We start from the raw sequence: 18,619 nt of genomic DNA on the forward strand, positions 1-18,619 counted from the left end.
CACCTGCCCAGAGGCAAACGCATTTCAAATGTGAAGGATCTACAATTTCTGCCCTTCAAAGAACAAAAAGAAACAGCCCAGGCCTATTCCAAAGCAAATGTCTGACTACATTTGGTAAGCACAAGGACTGTCACTTGGTGAATCTAAAAATAGCAGTGCTAGCACAGTGCCTCGCATACACGGCTCATCTAGTTACAATCTTCCCTTTGCTTTTAATGCAACTGTCTGGATAAGTCAGAGCTCTGCAGTCTTCCTATTAAAACCTTAAAAAATAAAAAAGCACGGCACAACTCTGGAATGCCAACTGCAGCTGCTGCACAAAATAAGGATTCTGTGTCTATCCTGAACATTCTCCCCTCCGCTAGAGAATTAAATAAAACGCACACCGAACCACACTGTCTCTTGAGTGCAAACCAGACAATAAATGCAAGAGCTCGCAGCAACGCAAGCCTCGACACCACAACGAATACTCACCACTTCTGGCATCCATCTTGCCAGGGTTGTCTGCATGCACTCAGATTTTGCACAGCTGACTAGCAAACCTTTCCACTTCCTGCTAGGGCACTCAAAGGTCATCTGATATACGCAACTGCCTGCAGCCTCGCTGATACACAGTTAGGAACACCCCAGACTACCACACAGTATTTTAAGCCCTCGTCCAATGGCCGTTTCCCCTGTAATTCCTTGGAATGCAGAACATATGTTTGCAGCTATATGCTACGTTCTACATTTAGATTTCAGACAGAGGCAGCTACGGTAGTCAAACGGCATTCCTTTAAAAACGGGGCAGGGGGGAACCGCATAAAAGGTATATATATTTGAGGAGAAAGAGGTTGTAACACTGTCCATATGCTCTTCTTCTTGTTTAATTCTTTGAATGGTGTTTAAGAGAAGCAATTGCTACAGGGTTGCAATTGCAGCGTTGCTTTTGGACAAGTTCCACATCTGACAAGAGTGCATCAGGAAGGGAGATGGGAACTCACTTAGGAAAGAGTGGACGTTTTGCAGCTTTTAAACAAGTGTTTTTTGGTAGCTCTTAAGACAGTAAAAAGGGGTGTTCTTTTTCTTCATACACAGGCAAATTTCTATGAAAGGTGTGCTAACCAACCAACATTTTTCTCCTTTCCTTCTTTGGAAAATGAGAATCGGGAGAATACTACAGGTCACTAATTCGTTTCTAATAACCTGAAGATAATGATGTTTTAAGAACAGGCTGATAACCTTTTTGTTCTTTTCTTGTATACCGCTTTGGATCCATTTGCTGGGAAAGCGTGTATAAATGTTTAAATTAAGTAAACAAAAACAAATAAACCTTGGAATTTTTACGGCCGTGCAGCAAATTGCCAGAACTTCAAGGTGAAGAACATGAGGAACAATCTATCCACCGAGCAGGAATATATCCACCAAGCAATATATCCTTCCAAGTGCAAGCACAGACTCTATTACCAAGCGTGGGCTTGCCTCAAGGGGCTTGGCAAAGAGGCAGAGCTATACTAGGGACTTCCCTCCAAATGAAAATAGCATTGGAGGGGCTGTGTTGTCAGGACAATAAATAGTAAGGGAGAGGCAGAGTTCAACTGTGCAACTATGGGCTCCTTGTTGCAGCTATTTACATTTTCTTTTTTAAAAAAAACAAAACCATGCTAATGGCATCCGTCCAATTAATGCCATGCATAATTTGGCCCTACAGCTTTTTTCCATGGAAGCTCTTGAAATTCACATTCTCCTCTTTTGCCAGGGAGTGGAGCTCTGCATGAACACAGCACGGATGCATGGGCGCATCTCGTGGCAGAAAAGCAGAGGAAGCTGCTCTCTTTGCACAGCCCCTTGGATCTTGTCCAACAGGTGTCCCCCGCCTATCATCCAAGCCTAAAACATTAGCCAAACAAAACACAGCTGGGGAAATCGGGTGCAGCGCCAGCTTCTCTTAAAAATATACTTTTGGCTCGGGAATGTGGGCCAGAGAGAGAGGGGTGCTTGTGCAACACCTGTTTGGATCCAAAGTTATCTCTGGGGCGTCACCAGAGTATCCACGCAACACAGAAATGTCCCTCTTCCTCGCAACCCCTTCATGCAGGGGCTTCAGTTTCAAGAGGCTATTTACCAAAGGTTCACTTGCACCAGGTTAAGTGCAGCTCTTTTTAGGAAACTTTGGGGGGGTGAAGTGAAGGGGGGAGTATGGTGGGAAGTGAGAGAAAGAGGGAAGAAGAGGACTACAGTGGTACCTCGGGTTACATACGCTTCAGGTTACACACTCCGCTAACCCAGAAATAGTGCTTCAGGTTAAGAACTTTGCTTCAGGATAAGAACAGAAATCGGGCTCCGGCGGCACGACAGCAGCAGGAGGCCCCATTAGCTAAAGTGGTGCTTCAGGTTAAGAACAGTTTCAGGTTAAGTACGGACCTCCGGAACGAATTAAGTACTTAACCCGAGGTACCACTGCACTAAAGAGCAGGGAAAGAGGACTACTACAGACATTAAGGTTATGATAGCTTTAAAGAAACGGGGGTCAATTATATCAGATATGGGGAGTGGTTTCCAAACTCTCCTCCGCATGGACCACCTGACAGACCACTGAGGGTCTTGGCGGACCACTTATCAAATTTTCTGCCCTTTGCGGCAATTGCAATGCGCTGTGCTAATTGCTGTAGGGGTTCCCATTGTATCTGTGTTGCTTTCTTTTATTTCTTACACATTCTGTGTTTTATTGTGGCTGCAATAAATGCAAAACATGCAATACAATAAAAAGGGGCAAGAAAATACAATTTAAAATTAATACAAATATGTAACACAGCGGGTGTGCCTTCTCTCTCATCTTCAGGCACAAATCTACAGGTGTGTTGTGGGCCACCTGAATGAAGCTGGGCACCACTGGTGGTCCACAGACCACAGTTTGGAGACCCCGGAGTTAGGACAATAGAACTATTATTTGTTATTTATCAAACAATTACTTGTTCCAGGTGTTAATCCAGGCTCCTAATCTCAGGGCCATGGGTTTGAGCCAAACACTGGGTAAAAGAAGTGCTTTTTTTCTGTAAAAAAATCTTTAGGGGTACTCTCGTTTTCCTACTCATATTGAAACACTTCCTCTCAATGAGGCCAAACTTAGATTCACAAAATGTTTAGGGGCATGTGTACCCGTGTCCCCCGAGAAAAAAAGCACTGGGTAAAAGATTCCTGCATTGTAAACGGGTGGAGTAGATGGTCTTTGTGGTCCCTTCCAATTCTACAATTCTATGTTGGTGGATTCCATCCCATATACCAGCTCTGAATTATGCAGCCAAGTAATCAAAAGAAGAGTCTTAATGCTCATGATAAAAAACTTCGAAAGAGGGTCCTTCTCCTTTAGGGGGTGGGGAAAGATGGGGATATCCTAAGCTGCTGATTTTAGACTTGTACACCACTGGTAAGGGAATTTCATTCATTCCCAACAAGGCTTTCTTGTGAGGAAGTGTGTGGGGAAACATTGCAACCTGTGTGTGTCTGTACTGGGAAGCGCCTAAACCAACCCATTTTAATCCTCCTCCTTTCTCTAGTGTAGCTGATGAAGCTACCTCTTTGCAGAAAGGTATTCGCCCACGTAGTAACCAAGGACACTGCTACCTCTGTTAGTCAACAAACCATCCAACTTAGTGTTTGCCAACCTGATGCCCTTCCCTGTGTTTTGGACTACAAGTCCCATCAGCTGTGCTGGCTGGGGCTGATGGGAGTTGTGATTCCCCCCCCAAAAAAAAAAAATCTGGAAAGCACCAGGTTGCCAAAGGCCGGTCTATGGCCTCACTTAGTCTTCAAATATGGCGGCCATGGCAATGGAAGTCAAAAGGGGGGGGGGACATTTGTAAAGTGCTGAAAGGGGTAAGGAGGTTGGCTTTAAGCGCTCTACAGATGGCAGCTTGCATGATTTCAGAACTAAATCAGAAATGGAGGAGGAAGCATCGTGGAGAAAAAGGGAAATGGCAGCCCCTTAACTGAGCTACGCCACCCTGCTGACCTTACTAAGCCTGCTTCTGCCATTTGGACTGGTGAGGATCAGCACAATCCCCACGAAGTTTGTGTGTGTGTCATATGCGCTGGATCTGAGCATGGGAAATCACCCCTCTGGATAAGTCTTAAACGGAAAACAAAAGCTTCCTACCTCATTAGAACGACGCAATTTTAATCCGCCACCCAATGTAACCCTTACTTTCCAAGACTGGGATCGCATACGTCACCAAAAGGGAAGTAACAGCATGCATAGATACAATTTGTTGGTCACTGCAAGCTTGGCACATGTGAGGGAGAGCGTGCCAAAGCCAAGCAGAGGGAGCAACAGTGGGCTGTAGGGACCAATAGCTTGACTCTGCATAAAACAGCTTAATATGCATCCATCCACACTTGGCGACGCCAAACACTTCAAGAGGTGGAGGGGAGAGCATGACTGAAGCAAATTCTGAAAGCAACGTACATACATAAGGTTTTGAAACACACAACTGTGGACCTTGGACTCTGTATCAGACTGGCTGGGTTGCCCCATCATCGCACACCCAACCCCTTTAAGAAAAGCATTGTTTTGGATAGCTGGATTAAAAGCTGGGGGGAGGGAGGGGAAGAGAAAGAGAGCCTGTTTTGTTCTGCTGGCACAACCCAAAGCTTAAATGTGCCGCACAGACTTAAAATTCTTACAGTTTCACAACACAGAGATTACAAAGAACAGCGGCTGCAGGGGCGAAGGTCAACCGTTTTAACTATAGGTACTTATTTTATCCCAGCGTGCTTCAGATTGGCAATGCCGGTTTTGCAATTAAAAGCAAGGCAAACAGTTTTGTAAGTCATGGGAACCCACAACCCCCCAATGTCAAACATTAAGACAACCAACTAAAAATAGCGTCACAAAGCAAGGAACGAGAGAGGCTGTGAAAACAAGGGAGGCTTGAAACTGTACTGCTGGACTCTGCTTTGTAAAAGGACAGCACTGTATCCAGAGGTGAAAGCCCATTAATTTAGCAAATTACATTACGTTAATCACTAGCAGCATTTGTTGGGTCGATTTTTTTATTATAAGAAAAGCTCCTCTCTCTCTCTCTCTCTCTCTGAGCCAGCACATCAGCTAAATGGAAGCTGGCCCTGACATTTGTACAACCAGGACATACCAAAGGCAATCTGTCCTGTGCCGTCAGATGGCAGGGCTTAATCCACTAAAACATTCAGAGCGTCAGGCAAATGACCCTTCCCCCGCCCCACGCTCCCCCATATTTAGATATTCCTCATCGCTGATCTTCTGAAGGACTCCCCACCCTCCACACTCTTGCCATTAGCCCTCATGCCCATTCCTAGAAAAACTGCTCCTCTAGAGAAAAACGCACACTATAAGCCTCTTTTGTACAGGGGGCAGCCCACAGCATCGTTAAAAGCTTAAAAAGAATTGACAGTAAAACTGCAAATACCCTTATCCTTCCAATTGCTCGGCTGGCTGTCCATCTCTCTTCACAATGGATCTGCCCCTCCAGCTGGGATTATCAATTATGCATACCAATGGAACGGGTGCAGTTGGAGAAATAAAGACAGATGACACATCAGGCTTCCTCCAGCAGAGGTCTGCAGTCTCTTGCCTGCTGCACGGCTGCTGCAGGACTTAAGTCACCTGACTGTCTTCTGGGTGTGGAGAAGACTGACGCAGTGCAATCTGTAACTAGGCTACTGATATTCCCCGCGCTAATTCCTCGCTTCAATCTGCTTACCGTGGCAACCGTTTGCTTGTTGCCCGTACCAAAAACGGGATGGGGAGGGCAGGGGGAAAGAGACTTGACGATGCAAGACAGAAAACACACACACACACACACACACACACACAGCTTTTTAACAATGTGTATATCCAAATAACTGGTGGGTTGCTAGATCGTTATCGCACCAGGGCAAGGAGGTCTTACAGGCAGCAAGAAAGGACCCAAGGTGAAAATAATACATGGTCTAAATGAAAATTTAAGCCCAGTAAATGCATGCAGGCAAATAATACAGTCATACCTCGGGTTAAAGACGCTTCAGGTTGAGCGTTTTCAGGTTGCGTCCCACAGCAACCTGGAAGTAACGGAACGGGTTACTTCCGGGTTTCGCCGCTCGCGCATGCGCAGACGCTCAAAATGACGTCACACGCATGCGCAGAAGCGGCAAATCGCGACCCGCGCACAGATGCAGGTTGCGTTCTGTTCAGGTTGCGAACAGGGCTCCGGAACAGATCCCGTTCGCAACCAGAGGTACCACTGTACATCTGTGTACAGCATTTCAAGTATTCAAAATACTTAACCATAGTTACCACCTCCCTGTAAGGTGGGCCCTGCAGCGATTAGCCTAAGCCAAGTGTGGTGAGCCTTTGACCCTGCAGGTGTTCCTGAACTACAGCTTCCCTTCAGCCTTAGCAAGCATGGTTGAAGGCTAGAGATGATGGGAGTTGCAACTCAGTCACATCTGGCGGGCCAAGGGTTCCCCACACCTGGTCGAAGCCCATCGAGTGAGTTCAGGACAGAGGTGAAATATGCCCTGGGGGACTTGCTCCATTGCAAACTATTCTTACGCTGCATCAGCTTTCAGCCTTTGCAGGTATTTTACAGATGCTTGATTGCTGACTGGCATATGGCATGGATCAATTTCCAGGTTCTATTTTTATTTTTTTAAGTACTTTTGACTATGTCGATGCTAACATTGCAGGGAGCCGAATTTTTGGCTGCTGTGTACCTAAGCCAGCCACTTTTAAATGGATTTCTTTTTTTAAAGTAGAACTGGTCAGCCTGCTGCTCCTTCTTAAAAGTACAGACCACAATTTGGCTTGCCACCACTCCACGCAGTTTGGAAGGATTTGCAGAGCACGCCAGCCAATCCTCAATTTGTGCTTGCGATAAGTTTTTCCGATGGCAATACGCAGGGCTTTTTGTTTGCTTTGTCTTAAAATCCAGCCCCACCAGTATTTATCTGAATTGACACCATGAATTTCCTGGTTCAATATCTAGAGTTGGGATATACCGGAAGCCACGCCAGCAAAGCCACGCCAGTGCTGCAGCAGTGCAGGGCACTGCGCCAGCAGTGTGGGCAGGTTCCCAAGTGCAGTGCAGTGACTTAGATCTGGAGGGCAAGCGTCTAGTCCTCCTGGCTGCTGCAGAGAACAGCCTGGAAGTGTGACTAATGGCAAAGCTCAGCACTTACTTGTGCCAAGAAAAAGTAGAGGTTTTGCACAGGTTACAGAACTGGGCAGGTTCACATTTTACTCAGCTAGAGAAAAGGGAAGGAGCTAACAAGAATACAGTCATACCTCGGGTTACAGCCGCTTCAGGTTGCGTCTTTTTGGGTTGCAGACCACCGAAACCTGTAAGTACTGGAATGGGTTACTTTCGGGTTTCGGTGGTCGCGCATGTGCAGAAGCACTAAATCGCGCTTTGCGCATGCGCAGAAGGACTAAATCGCACTTTGCGCATGTGCAGAAGCACTAAATCGCGCTTTGTGCATGTGCAGAAGGACTAAATCGCGCTTTGCGCATGTGCAGAAGCACTAAATCGCGCTTTGCGCATGTGCAGAAGGACTAAATCGCACTTTGCACATGTGCAGAAGCGCCGAATTGCAACCGGATGTGGGTTGTGAACACTGTGGGTTGCAAACATGCATCATGCACAGATCATGTTCACAACCCAAGCATCTAGGCATGCCATAGCTAGTTGGGTCCTGCATCCACCACCATGTATCAGGGATTGACTACTATACATTTTCAACCCTATCCTCAAACTAGAATTTACAAGGGTTGTAGATGCCACACGCAGCACAAAAACAGAAATTTGCATAACACTTGTGCAGAACCATGCAATATTCAGCAGTAATTTTTGTTATGTTGCCTTAATTTGATTGGGGGGGTGGGTTTGGGGTTCTCCCCCCATTTTTTGCAATATTCATGGCTTACCAGGTTTCCAGAATTCTTCATAGAATTGCAGAGTTGGAAAGACCCACAAGGGTCATCTAGTCCAACCCTCTGGAAGGCAGGATAACCTTTCACCCAAGGGTGGGGAGCTTGAGCAAGAAAGAGGAGAAGACAGGCAACGAACCAAGGCAACAGTAAGGAGAGGTTGAACTAGATGACCCTCAGGATCACTTCTATGAATGCAGAGGTGAAAAAGCATGTGCACACAAATGAACCCTACACTGGTGTAAAAGCCTTGTCCCCAGGGGCATCTTTGGTGGGTTCTACTTGCCATCAGGTGAAAGCCTAGAGTCCAGAACATAACAAAGTTTGAAAAACTCTACCTTTATGATTAATTTTCTAATCATCCGCTCAGTTCTTTAGACGCTTGCAAAATTAAGAATGGAAAGGAACCTATGATTCTTTGTGACTAGTGGGGCCAGTATATTCCCGGATGTGGCTATACTACCATGTGGTTGTTGTTGTTGTTGTTGTTGTTGTTGTTGTTTAGTCGTTTCCGACTCTTCGTGACCCCATGGACCAGAGCACACCAGGCACTCCTGTCTCCACTGCGTCCCACAGTTTGATCAAACTCATGATGGTAGCTTTGAGAACACTGTCCAACCATCTCGTCCTCTGTCGTCCCCTTCTCCTTGTGCCCTCCATCTTTCCCAACATCAGGGTCTTTTCCAGGGAGTCTTGGGGGATTGGCCAATTAAAAGCAGGTCCGTATAGTTAAAGCCATGGTTTTCCCAGTAGTGATGTCTGGAAGTGAGAGCTGGACCATAAAGAAGGCTGATTGCCGAAGAATTGATGCTTTTGAATTATGTTGCTGGAGGAGACTCTTGAGAGTCCCATGGACTGCAAGAAGATCAAACCTCTCCATTCTGAAGGAAATCAGCCCTGAGTGCTCACTGAAAGGACAGATCTTGAAGCTGAGGCTCCAATACTTCGGCCACCTCATGAGAAGAGAAGACTCCCTGGAAAAGACCCTGATGTTGGGAAAGATGGAGGGCACAAGGAGAAGGGGAAGACAGAGGATGAGATGGTTGGACAGTGTTCTCGAAGCTACCAGCATGAGTTTGACCAAACTGCGGGAGGCAGTGGAAGACAGGAGGGCCTGGCGTGCTCTGGTCCATGGGGTCATGAAGAGTTGGACACAATTAAACAACGACAAACATCTTTGTGGGTTATTCTTTCCCTGATGGGGTTTCTTAGCTGTTAAAAATTGCCTCAGGACCAGGGCTGGCCCAAGACATTTTGGCACCTGAGGCCAACCACAAAATGGCATCCCCCAAAGGAAGAAGTGGGGAGTGAAGATCTACATCAGGAACAAGAGCTGTTGATTCTGCTGCCCGAGGCAGTTGTCTCACCTTGCCTCATGGGTGGGCCGGCACTGCTCAGGACCAAGTGGTTGTAGAGCTATCCAGGACAGAATGAACACCACTTATCTAAGATACAGCTGCCACCATCGTATGACATGTGCAAAAGTGTCAAAGATGTCTTAAAATGGGGGTAGCCAATTTGGTGCACTCCTGATGTTGCTGGACATCAACTTCCATCATGCTTGACCATTAGCCATCTGGAAGGCATCACACTGGCTTCACACTGCCTTAAAATATATCCTGTTATTTGCCAATTGTCCAAATATCACAATGGGAATTTACTAAGATGCTTAACTCTAGTACAATGGTACCTCGGGTTAAGTACTTAATTCGTTCCGGAGGTCCGTTCTTAACCTGAAACTGTTCTTAACCTGAAACACCACTTTAGCCACTGGGGCCTCCTGTTGCCGCTGTGCCGCCGGAGCACAATTTCTGTTCTCATCCTGAAGCAAAGTTCTTAACCCGAGGTACTATTTCTGGGTTAGTGGAGTCTGTAACCTGAAGCGGATGTAACCCGAGGTACCACTGTATTTAAAATGAAATAAAAAACTCCAGAAGAGGACTTGGGAGCCATCAAACAGCATATAAACTCTGTGATAAATGAGTAAAATAAAAAGGTTACAGAAGAAACAACACTTCATAGCTGTCAAACTTTTGCAAGTGTAAAATACAATTGCGGAGAGTACTTTTTCGCTTTGCAAACACTAGGTGGCTGCAGTGCTCTGCTTTCGGTCTTGGGAATATTCTCAAGATACAAAGCTGCATTAAGAAAGCTCTTGTGGATACATTTGTCTTTTCAAATACAGTAAAAGCAAGCTCTTGGCAGGAGAACAGCATTAATGGTGCAGAATCAGCAAAGCCGCTTTTTTATGAACGACATTACAGAAGTGAGGCAGGCTTGTAAATCGGTACTTTTTGGGGGGCGATTAAGAATTACCTATTGACTACCAAGCAGAGAAGCTCCAACGGAAGTTGATGCATTTTTTAAATTTTAGGCAAGAAGATCAGCCATGACCATGAGCACCGTATTTTTTGCTCTATAAGGCGCACCAGACCACAAGGCGCACCTAGTTTTTGGAGGAGGAAAACAAGAAGAAAAAAATATTCTGAATCCCAGAAGCCAGAACAGTAAGAGGGATCGCTGCGCAGTGAAAGCAGCAATCCCTCTTGCTGTTCTGGCTTCTGGGATAGCTGCGCAGCCCGCATTCGCTCCATAAGATGCACACACATTTCCCCTTACTTTTTAGGAGGGGAAAAGTGAGTCTTATAGAGCAAAAAAATACGGTATTTCAGATTTCCTGCAAAAGGTATCAAAGAAGCAGTAGGCCTCTTTTACACATGAGCTTCAATTAGGGTGCAGCATAATAAAAAGTATTTCCAAATCAAGCAATCAAAACTCGTTATCAGGCAATATAACCCTACAACAGGTGCTTGTACATTAACCCTTGCAGCAGAAATGCCTGCTAAAAAAATACAGTCTCAGTACACGGAAAGTCCATAATTCAGCTACCTTGCTAAAGATGAGCTGCTCTGAGTTAGTACCTAGATGGGAACTTGGAATTCTATGTGGGATACTTTTGAGTTCCATGGGTGAAAGGCAGGGGGGTATAAAATAGCAAAGTGCTTTTGCTGGCCTTTAAAAAACGGAACAAGGATGGTCAACATGCAGATTTCTGGTGCAAGAAAACTGTGCAATTTGGGGGCCACCAGCAATAAGGCCCTACTCGCCACAGGCATTGACTTGCAATTGCTTAGTTACAGGAAAAGCTAGACAAGACAGAAACTCAATATATTGAACTCCAAGCTCCACCAGAGGAAAATGCAATGTACGAGCAATGTTTATTGCAGTGAATTGTTACAAAAGTAGGACACAGATCCCTCTTCCTTGTTGAGAAGTCCAGGATCATTAGGGAAGGGAGCAGAAGAACAGCAGAAGTGACCAGCAAGGGATGGAAATGCAAAGTGTGCATTTGAGTAAGAATGGACATTCGACAGATGAGTTGCAGTGGAAGAATGATTACAAGTTGACTCAGACATCACCAGCATTTCAGTAGGGCTGGGAAGGGAGTTGGAGAGAACAATGCCATGCTCCTTCAAATCCTCCTATGCCTATTTCAGAATCTCAAAGCTGGAGAACTGAGTTTTCTCATTTCCAAACTCTCCCCAGCCACCTCTGGGATCACCCTACAATTACGAAGTCTTCTGGACTGAGGCTAAAGCTCAACACAAGAAAGGATATTTGGGGCTCTTAAGACTTGAAACTGGGTTCCCTAAAATATATCACATCTTCCATCTACCTGGACATGAAGATCCTCTTTTGAGGCCCCTTGCCATCACATGAAGCGAGGCTGGTGATCACAACAGAGAAGGCCTTTTCGGTTGTGGCACCTCAGAACCACCCCTGGTGCTTCCTTTATGGTCTTTCCCCCATCAAGTCAAGGTTTTTTTTTATTCAACCAGGGTCTTTTAAATCTTAGGAAAGGGGTTGGCTATTCCGAGTCCCTGCGGATATTGCTGAGCTCCAGCACCCACTGCATTGGCAAGGTGGGCTTGCAGTTCAGAGTTTGCGGCTGTTGCAGCCCAGTTTGCAAAGTAATGCATTGGTTTGGAGAAATACGTTTTTAAAATGGCGGCATGTTTTCTGTAGTTCCACATTCTGTGGAATTCCATACAGAATATACCTGTCACAGAAACACACACTATCTACAGATTTTTCAAGTTCTCGCTGTCTCTGTGGTTGTGGATATAATTGAAAGTAAGCAAACAGCACCTACAAAATCCTCCATTGTTTTAGAGACAGAATATTTCTAGTTTGTTGCCTTTCTCCTTGTATTCTCCAGCCATATTCCCTATTCATCATTTACCTATAACTGTTCTGTAGCTCCGAGAGCAATCCTCTCCAGCTAGCTTCATAACTCCGTATTTTCAAAAACACAAGTCCTATAAAATTCACATGTCCATATCCACTTAGACAAATTGACGAAGTTCAGGCAAAGTAAATTCGGGTTGTATTCAAAGAAGTCAAACTCACGAGTAAACCCACTGAAATCAACTGGCGAAATTAACTTACATCCATTGGTGTCAATGGGTCAGAGTATGACATTGTGTCGGATGCAGCCCATAATTCACGGTTGGGGGTTTCATGGGGCAAACACATGAACCTCCTTTAGAAAAACAGCTTTCCTAATACATATATTAATGCTTTTCTTCCTGGAACCTACTTGAGACACTCCTTCAAATATTAATTAAGCAGGGCCTAAATTATACATTGGGACTGAAAGGGAATGTGCTTAAGCAGCTGACATTTTTGGTGTGAGGAAGCAAAACACAGCTGACTGCTGTTTTCAACCAGAAATCTTTCTGAAGACAAGCAGCCTCCCTTTCCCTTTTCAAAAAGGTCAGAAAGCCACTTATGCACTGTGGAAAGCATAAATACTACAGCTGGATAATCAGTCGGATTATTAATTAACCTAGAAATTCAGTACCACGAGACAGATTGATGGCCCACAAATGTAGTTAAGCTCTGGGGGGAAGAGCAAAGATTAGATAAACATTTTTTTTATTACTCAAAAGACAAAGCAATCACTAAATATCAGCTCCGATATACGAAACATCTCAGTTCACATCAGCTGTGCTTCTGAATGCAGATTGCTGGTTAATAAAAGAGGGGTCATCCCTATATTGCTACATTTTTGAAGTTAGCGCAACCTTAGGTCAATATTTTTTTATCCCAAAGGACTTGAAGTGGTGCATATGTGGTATTATTATATTATTATTAATTATTAGATTTGTATACCGCCCTTCAGCTGAAGATTCCAGGGCTGTTCACAACAGAAAAATCCAATACACATAACAAAACAAAAACCAAGAACCCCATTTCCACAAACACATTTTAAAAGCTGTAGAATGTATTACAGTGGTACCTCTGGTTACGAACTTAATTCGTTCCGGAGGTCCGTTCTTAACCTGAAACCGTTCTTAATCTGGGGTACCACTTTAGCTAATGGGGTCTCCCGCTGGCGCTGCACAATTTCTGTTTCTATCCTGAGGTAAAGTTCTTAACCTGAGGTACTACTTCCGGGTTAGCGGAGTCTGTAACCCGAGGTGTTTGTAACCCGAGGTACCACTGCATTATTTATTAAATTTGTGTATTATCATTTATTAAATTTGATACTAAATATGGTACTCTTTCATCCTCAACGATCACCCTTGTAAGGCAGGCAGGCGGCTTGTAAAATGGATCCCTCCCCATAATTCACCTGATGGGCTTCACAGCTGATTGGGTGATTTGAACCCAGGTCTCTTATGGCCTCACCGCTTTGAAACCAGCCAGATGGGTGGGGTATAAATAATAAATTATTATTATTATTATTATTATTATTATTATTATTATTATTATTATTATTATTATTATACCCCAACCATTTCTTTGTAGCCTCAGTAAAGAGGGTTGCTGTACTTCTAATCTTGTGAGTGAGTGACAGGTGTCTACTGACTGACTTAATACGCTGGAATGTTTAAGGAACACTGATGAGCTGTGGAGAGAGTGCTTTAGTGCTGTTCTCCGAATCTCTGGTTAGTTTTAACTGTGTTTTTAAAAAATGTGTTGACTAGTGAATGCATGCGTGGCATGTTGTTGGCTTAGCAATCATGATTTGTTTAGGCAAAACAAAACCACAATCCTGGGCTTGGACATCACACTTAAGCTAGCAGTCTGCTTTGTTTAGCTGCTAATGGAAGGCAGAAGCAAATGAGGAACGCTCATGGCTTAATAAACTATGCTTTCTGGCTAAGCATTATTTATTAACTGAGAAACATTTAGAAATCAACAATGGAAAAAATCTCTGAAGTGTATGTAAAACATAAAACTATCATCAAAGATGTACAGATAAAAGCATACTATGCTATAGGTAAGTATACATAACTAAATCATGTGTCTGAACATGTTTGCTGGGGGGGGAACGGTTTCAGCTTGCATCTAAGCAGTGGCGTAGCGTGGGGGGTGCAGGGGGGGCCGGCTGCACCGGGCACAACATCTGGGGGTTAGGGCTAGGGGGCGCAAATCCACGTGTTAGGGGGCGCAAATCCATGGGTTAGGGGGCGTAAATTACTTGCCTTGCCCCGGGTGCTGACAACCCACGCTACGCCACTGCATCTAAGACAGTATAGCAATAGCTGCCTGTCCAATGTTAATAAGGCAGGGAGATTTGATCTCTGGTTAAGGATTCTCCCATGGAAGGGCTGGTAAACACCTTGTGTCTGAGAGTCCTTGAGAAGTGACAATGCCTAGTCATGACTAATAAGCAACTATGCTAGATGAATAACTGGGCTAACACAAAAGGGCTGGTTTGGATGCAACCCTGAACTACAATTTAACATTATAAATTCACAAGGCAGTAATTAACAGCAGCTTGCTATTCTGTGTGAACCTGGACAAACACTGCTTTATTTTAACCATAGTTAGTGGAAACAAGCCGACTTCAATCCACAGGTTGGGAAGGAGCAGGGCTGCTTTCACTAATTGTAGCAGAGTTTACATTACACTAATCTTTCAGCAGGGATGCGGGTGGCGCTGTGGGTTAAACCACAGAGCCTAGGGCTTGCCGATCAGAAAATCGGCGGTTCGAATCCCCACGACGGGGTGAGCTCCCGTTGCTCGGTCCCTGCTCCTGCCAACCTAGCAGTTCGAAAGCACGTCAAAGTGCAAGTAGATAAATAGGTACCGCTCCGGCGGGAAGGTAAACGGCGTTTCCGTGCACTGCTCTGGTTCGCCAGAAGCGGCTTAATCATGCTGGCCACATGACCTGGAAGCTGTACGCCAGCTCCCTCGGTCAATAAAGCAAGATGAGCGCTGCAACCCCAGAGTCGGTCACGACTGGACCTAATGGTCAGGGGTCCCTTTACCTTTTACATTTTCTTAAAACTTAATTAGGGGGTCTCTTAACTGCTAGCGCAGCCTTCATCAAGCTCAGGTCTTCCAGATGTTTTGGACTACAAGGCCATGTTAGTGGATGTGAAGGTAGTGGGAGGTCATGCTAGTAGATGCAATCCAGAAAACGTTCACAACTCCCTGAAGTTTCAATTTACTCCGCTCTTGAGTTTCAATTTACTTCTTCATTGTTACTTTAGCTTACCTATCTTCCGCTGGGACCGTGCGCATTGATTACAAAGTCGTTTCTGGGTCAGATTTTCCATGCCTTTTATAACAACAGGCAGTTCTTTCCATGCCTATACCGCCATTTCAAAGCGAAAAGGTGGTTTTTGTTTTCATACTTTTTCAGCAGCAACATAACTGCTGTTAAATGCTTGCCACAACCTTCAACTTCAGTCAAAAAGAGCTACGGAAAACAAAGGCTTCCTTTTCAACTGCCTTCTGCTCTGTTTGTTGTTGGCAGCATCAGCACAATACCTGTCTGTTTTTTAAACACGTTATACATAATAAACAACTGACAGAGTTCAAATGGAGAGCAAGAGAAGTGTTTTCTATTTTTAAAAGCTGGTAGCGCAGCAGGCAGATTAAGGGGAAGAAACCATAGCTGTGGAACACACTTTTAAAACCAGTTTAGAAGTGGCACAGATGTGAGTGCCAGCCCAGCTCACCCCTCTACCAATTGGGTCATTTATCCCTAAAAATGTATATTAGAACTTAAAATGTCAGAGCAGTGGGGTCTTTTTGTATTATTTATATTTCAAGCTTTTTAATGTATCACTTCTCCATCGGCATCAGCAAAATGGACTACCAAATACAACCGTTTATAAAACTTACTGCAGTTTGACTGATCTGATTAATTTTAAGGTATCACTCAATTCATTTACTATGCATAACACATTCATATTATTCTATGCTTGCCTTTGGCTGATGCTATTAAATACAAAAATTGTGCCCTAGTTAAAATATTTATGTGGTATCGAATGTTAGGTAAAGGTAAAGGTCCTCTAGATGGTTAAGTCCAGTCAAAGGTGACTATGGGATGTAGCACTCATCTCGTTTCAGGCTGAGGGAGCCAGTGTTTGTCCGAGGACAGCTTTCTGAGTCATGTGACCAGCATGACTAAACAGCTTCTGGCACAACAGGACACCGTGACAGAAGCCAGAGCGCATGGAAATGCCGTTTACCTTCCCGCTGCAACAGTACCTATTTATCTACTTGCACTGGTGTGCTTTCGAAATGCTAGGTTGGCAGAAGCTGGGACAGAGCAACAGGAGCTCACTCCGTCGTGGGCATTCGAACTGCCAACCTTCTGATTGGCAAGCCCAAGAGGCTCAGTGGTTTAGACCACAGCGCCACCCACATCCCTATGTCAAATGTTACTCTTACTTGAAGTAGGTTTATTGCTTTCAATGGCTCCACTTAAGGCATTGCTAAGATTTTATATCAACCAATATCTATAAAATCAGAACTATCGTACCGAGAAGGACTGCTGCAAACTTGAGATTTCTAACACAGCAGGTGTTTCAGAAGTGATGCAAAAATGATTGCTGTTGCTGTACTATAGATTAACAGGGTCTGCTTGGGAAGCTAGCACACAAAAACCTTTAGAAAGGAAATTCTGAAAAGGTATGTCTAATTCAGGACCCAGCTCTTCAAGTGTAGCACAGGGAAGGCACAAAACAGTGGCGTGAGGCAGACACCTTTGCACAGAATTAAGCCTTTGCTTTTAAACCATAAGCAGAGAAATGAAGCACTGAAAGGGACATCACAATAGGCAACTCAGAGGTATCCCACATCAAGGCTAAAGAATGGCTCTGCTCTGTGCCAGAAGCAGTTTTTCCGCTGAGTCAGAGGCTTATGCATAATTCACAGGAATCTTTCAACAAGGGGCACAGTGTCCTGAAGTGGAAAGTCACACACAACTGGAATGTGGCAAACAATTCTGCGCAACAACAATGAGAGGTAGGAGACCCAACAGGACTGGCAGGGGGAAAGATTCTGCCCAGACACGGTTCCCTGACTGCCCCCGCAAAGCAACAATTCCTGTTGCTAGGCTCCAGGTCCTGCTGAACAAGAACACCCGAATGTTTCCTTATCACCTCAACACAGATTCTTGGGATTTTCTGGTGGCTGTTCCTTTTTGTCCCCAAGTTTCCTTAGCATCAACTCCTGACGCTTCCTGTCTAACTCAGAATCAAAAAGGGGGATACGGGTATGCTGTAGAATAAGAGGGCACTGGAGTATGATAATCACCAAGAATAAGCTCTTCCCCCTTTTCCTCTTAGTTCAGCAGAGCATCATCAAGAGATGTTCTGGGTGGACTGTGAACTTCCTTCAAGACTCAGCCATACCAGTTTCATTCTGGCCCGTGGCAGGAAAGATTGTTACTAACTTACACGGTACTGTCAATTTATTTGGTACTTACAAAGCTAAAAACAGAAGGCAGGTTTCTGCTCCAAAGGGCCTGCGAAAGATGCATCGAAGGAAGCGAGATTCTAAAAAGGAAGGATGGGTGAGCAAGAGTAACAGGGAAGTCTAGCGCTTTGGGCAAAAGCTGTTTCAGTTGGGTAATAACACAGGAAAAGGTGTCATAGAAAAGGTTTAAAGCCATCCAGATGTTGGGACCTGTGGGCTTCACTACGCAATTGGACTCCAGTGCCCATTAACCCTAGCCAACAATGGCCCGAGACTATGGGAATTGGAGTGCAACATCTGGAACTCCACATGCGCTCTATCCCTGGTTTAAAGCAGGGGTGGGAAACCTCAGGCCTGGGGGTCAAATGCAGCCCTCCAGGCCTCTCTACATGGCCCTCGGAAACCTCCAAACTTCTATATTCAGGCCCTGGCCCTAAGTCCTACCCCAAGTGTTTCTGCCTGGCTGGAATATGCTCTTGAACTCGTAACAATACCTCTTGCTTGTCTGGATGGAGATCAGAGGAAAGGGGAGTGTGGAAACCAGTCTCCTGTACAAAGATGGCATTTGAATTTGCTTCCCGCCCCCCACTTTTGCCTCTGGTGCTGCCCACCAGTGGCCCATGTCCCTCAGAAGGTTCCCCAGAGAAGAGATTGAGGTCCCTCCATCTGAAAGAGATTCTCCGCCCCCTGGGTTTGAAGGAAGGGAGAGAGCCATACAGAGGATAGACAAGGGAGCTCTGGGCCTAATGGGTAGCAATAGGAAGGGTGTTTTTAGAGAGCAGGAGGTCTTCAGGCTGTTCCAAGTGGTAAAACTGAAGGAGGGTGTGTGCTGCTGGGGAAGCAGGATAAGCAACTGAGGAAGGGAGCTTCATACGGTGTGGGCAACAAGAAAGGTGAATGATTCTGGCGGCAGCATTCTGGATGAGGTGCAGACAATAGTCAGGTGAAAGTTCCACACACTTTCATCTGACT

At 45.1% G+C, this 18,619-nt stretch overlaps 1 protein-coding gene across 6 annotated transcripts in view; it reads right to left on the reverse strand.

The window, feature by feature from the left end:
- Positions 1–18,619, reverse strand: part of RTN4 (reticulon 4) — a 62,253-nt gene that overhangs the window by 22,208 nt on the left and 21,426 nt on the right. Inside the window, exon 1 of one of the 6 annotated variants that reach the window (XM_083494141.1) lies at positions 5,424–5,751. The exons of 4 other annotated variants lie outside the window; for them this stretch is intronic. In XM_083494141.1, coding sequence (XP_083350267.1) covers positions 5,424–5,457 — 34 coding nt within the window. In that variant the 5' untranslated portion in view covers positions 5,458–5,751. Of the gene's footprint in view, positions 1–474; positions 854–5,423; positions 5,752–18,619 lie in introns of those variants that run through there. One more of the 6 variants, XM_083494142.1, reaches the window with a different exon arrangement.

The sequence above is a fragment of the Podarcis liolepis genome (genome assembly GCF_965112155.1).
Source record: "Podarcis liolepis genome assembly, chromosome: 3".
NCBI classification, from domain to species: Eukaryota; Metazoa; Chordata; class Lepidosauria; order Squamata; family Lacertidae; genus Podarcis; species Podarcis liolepis.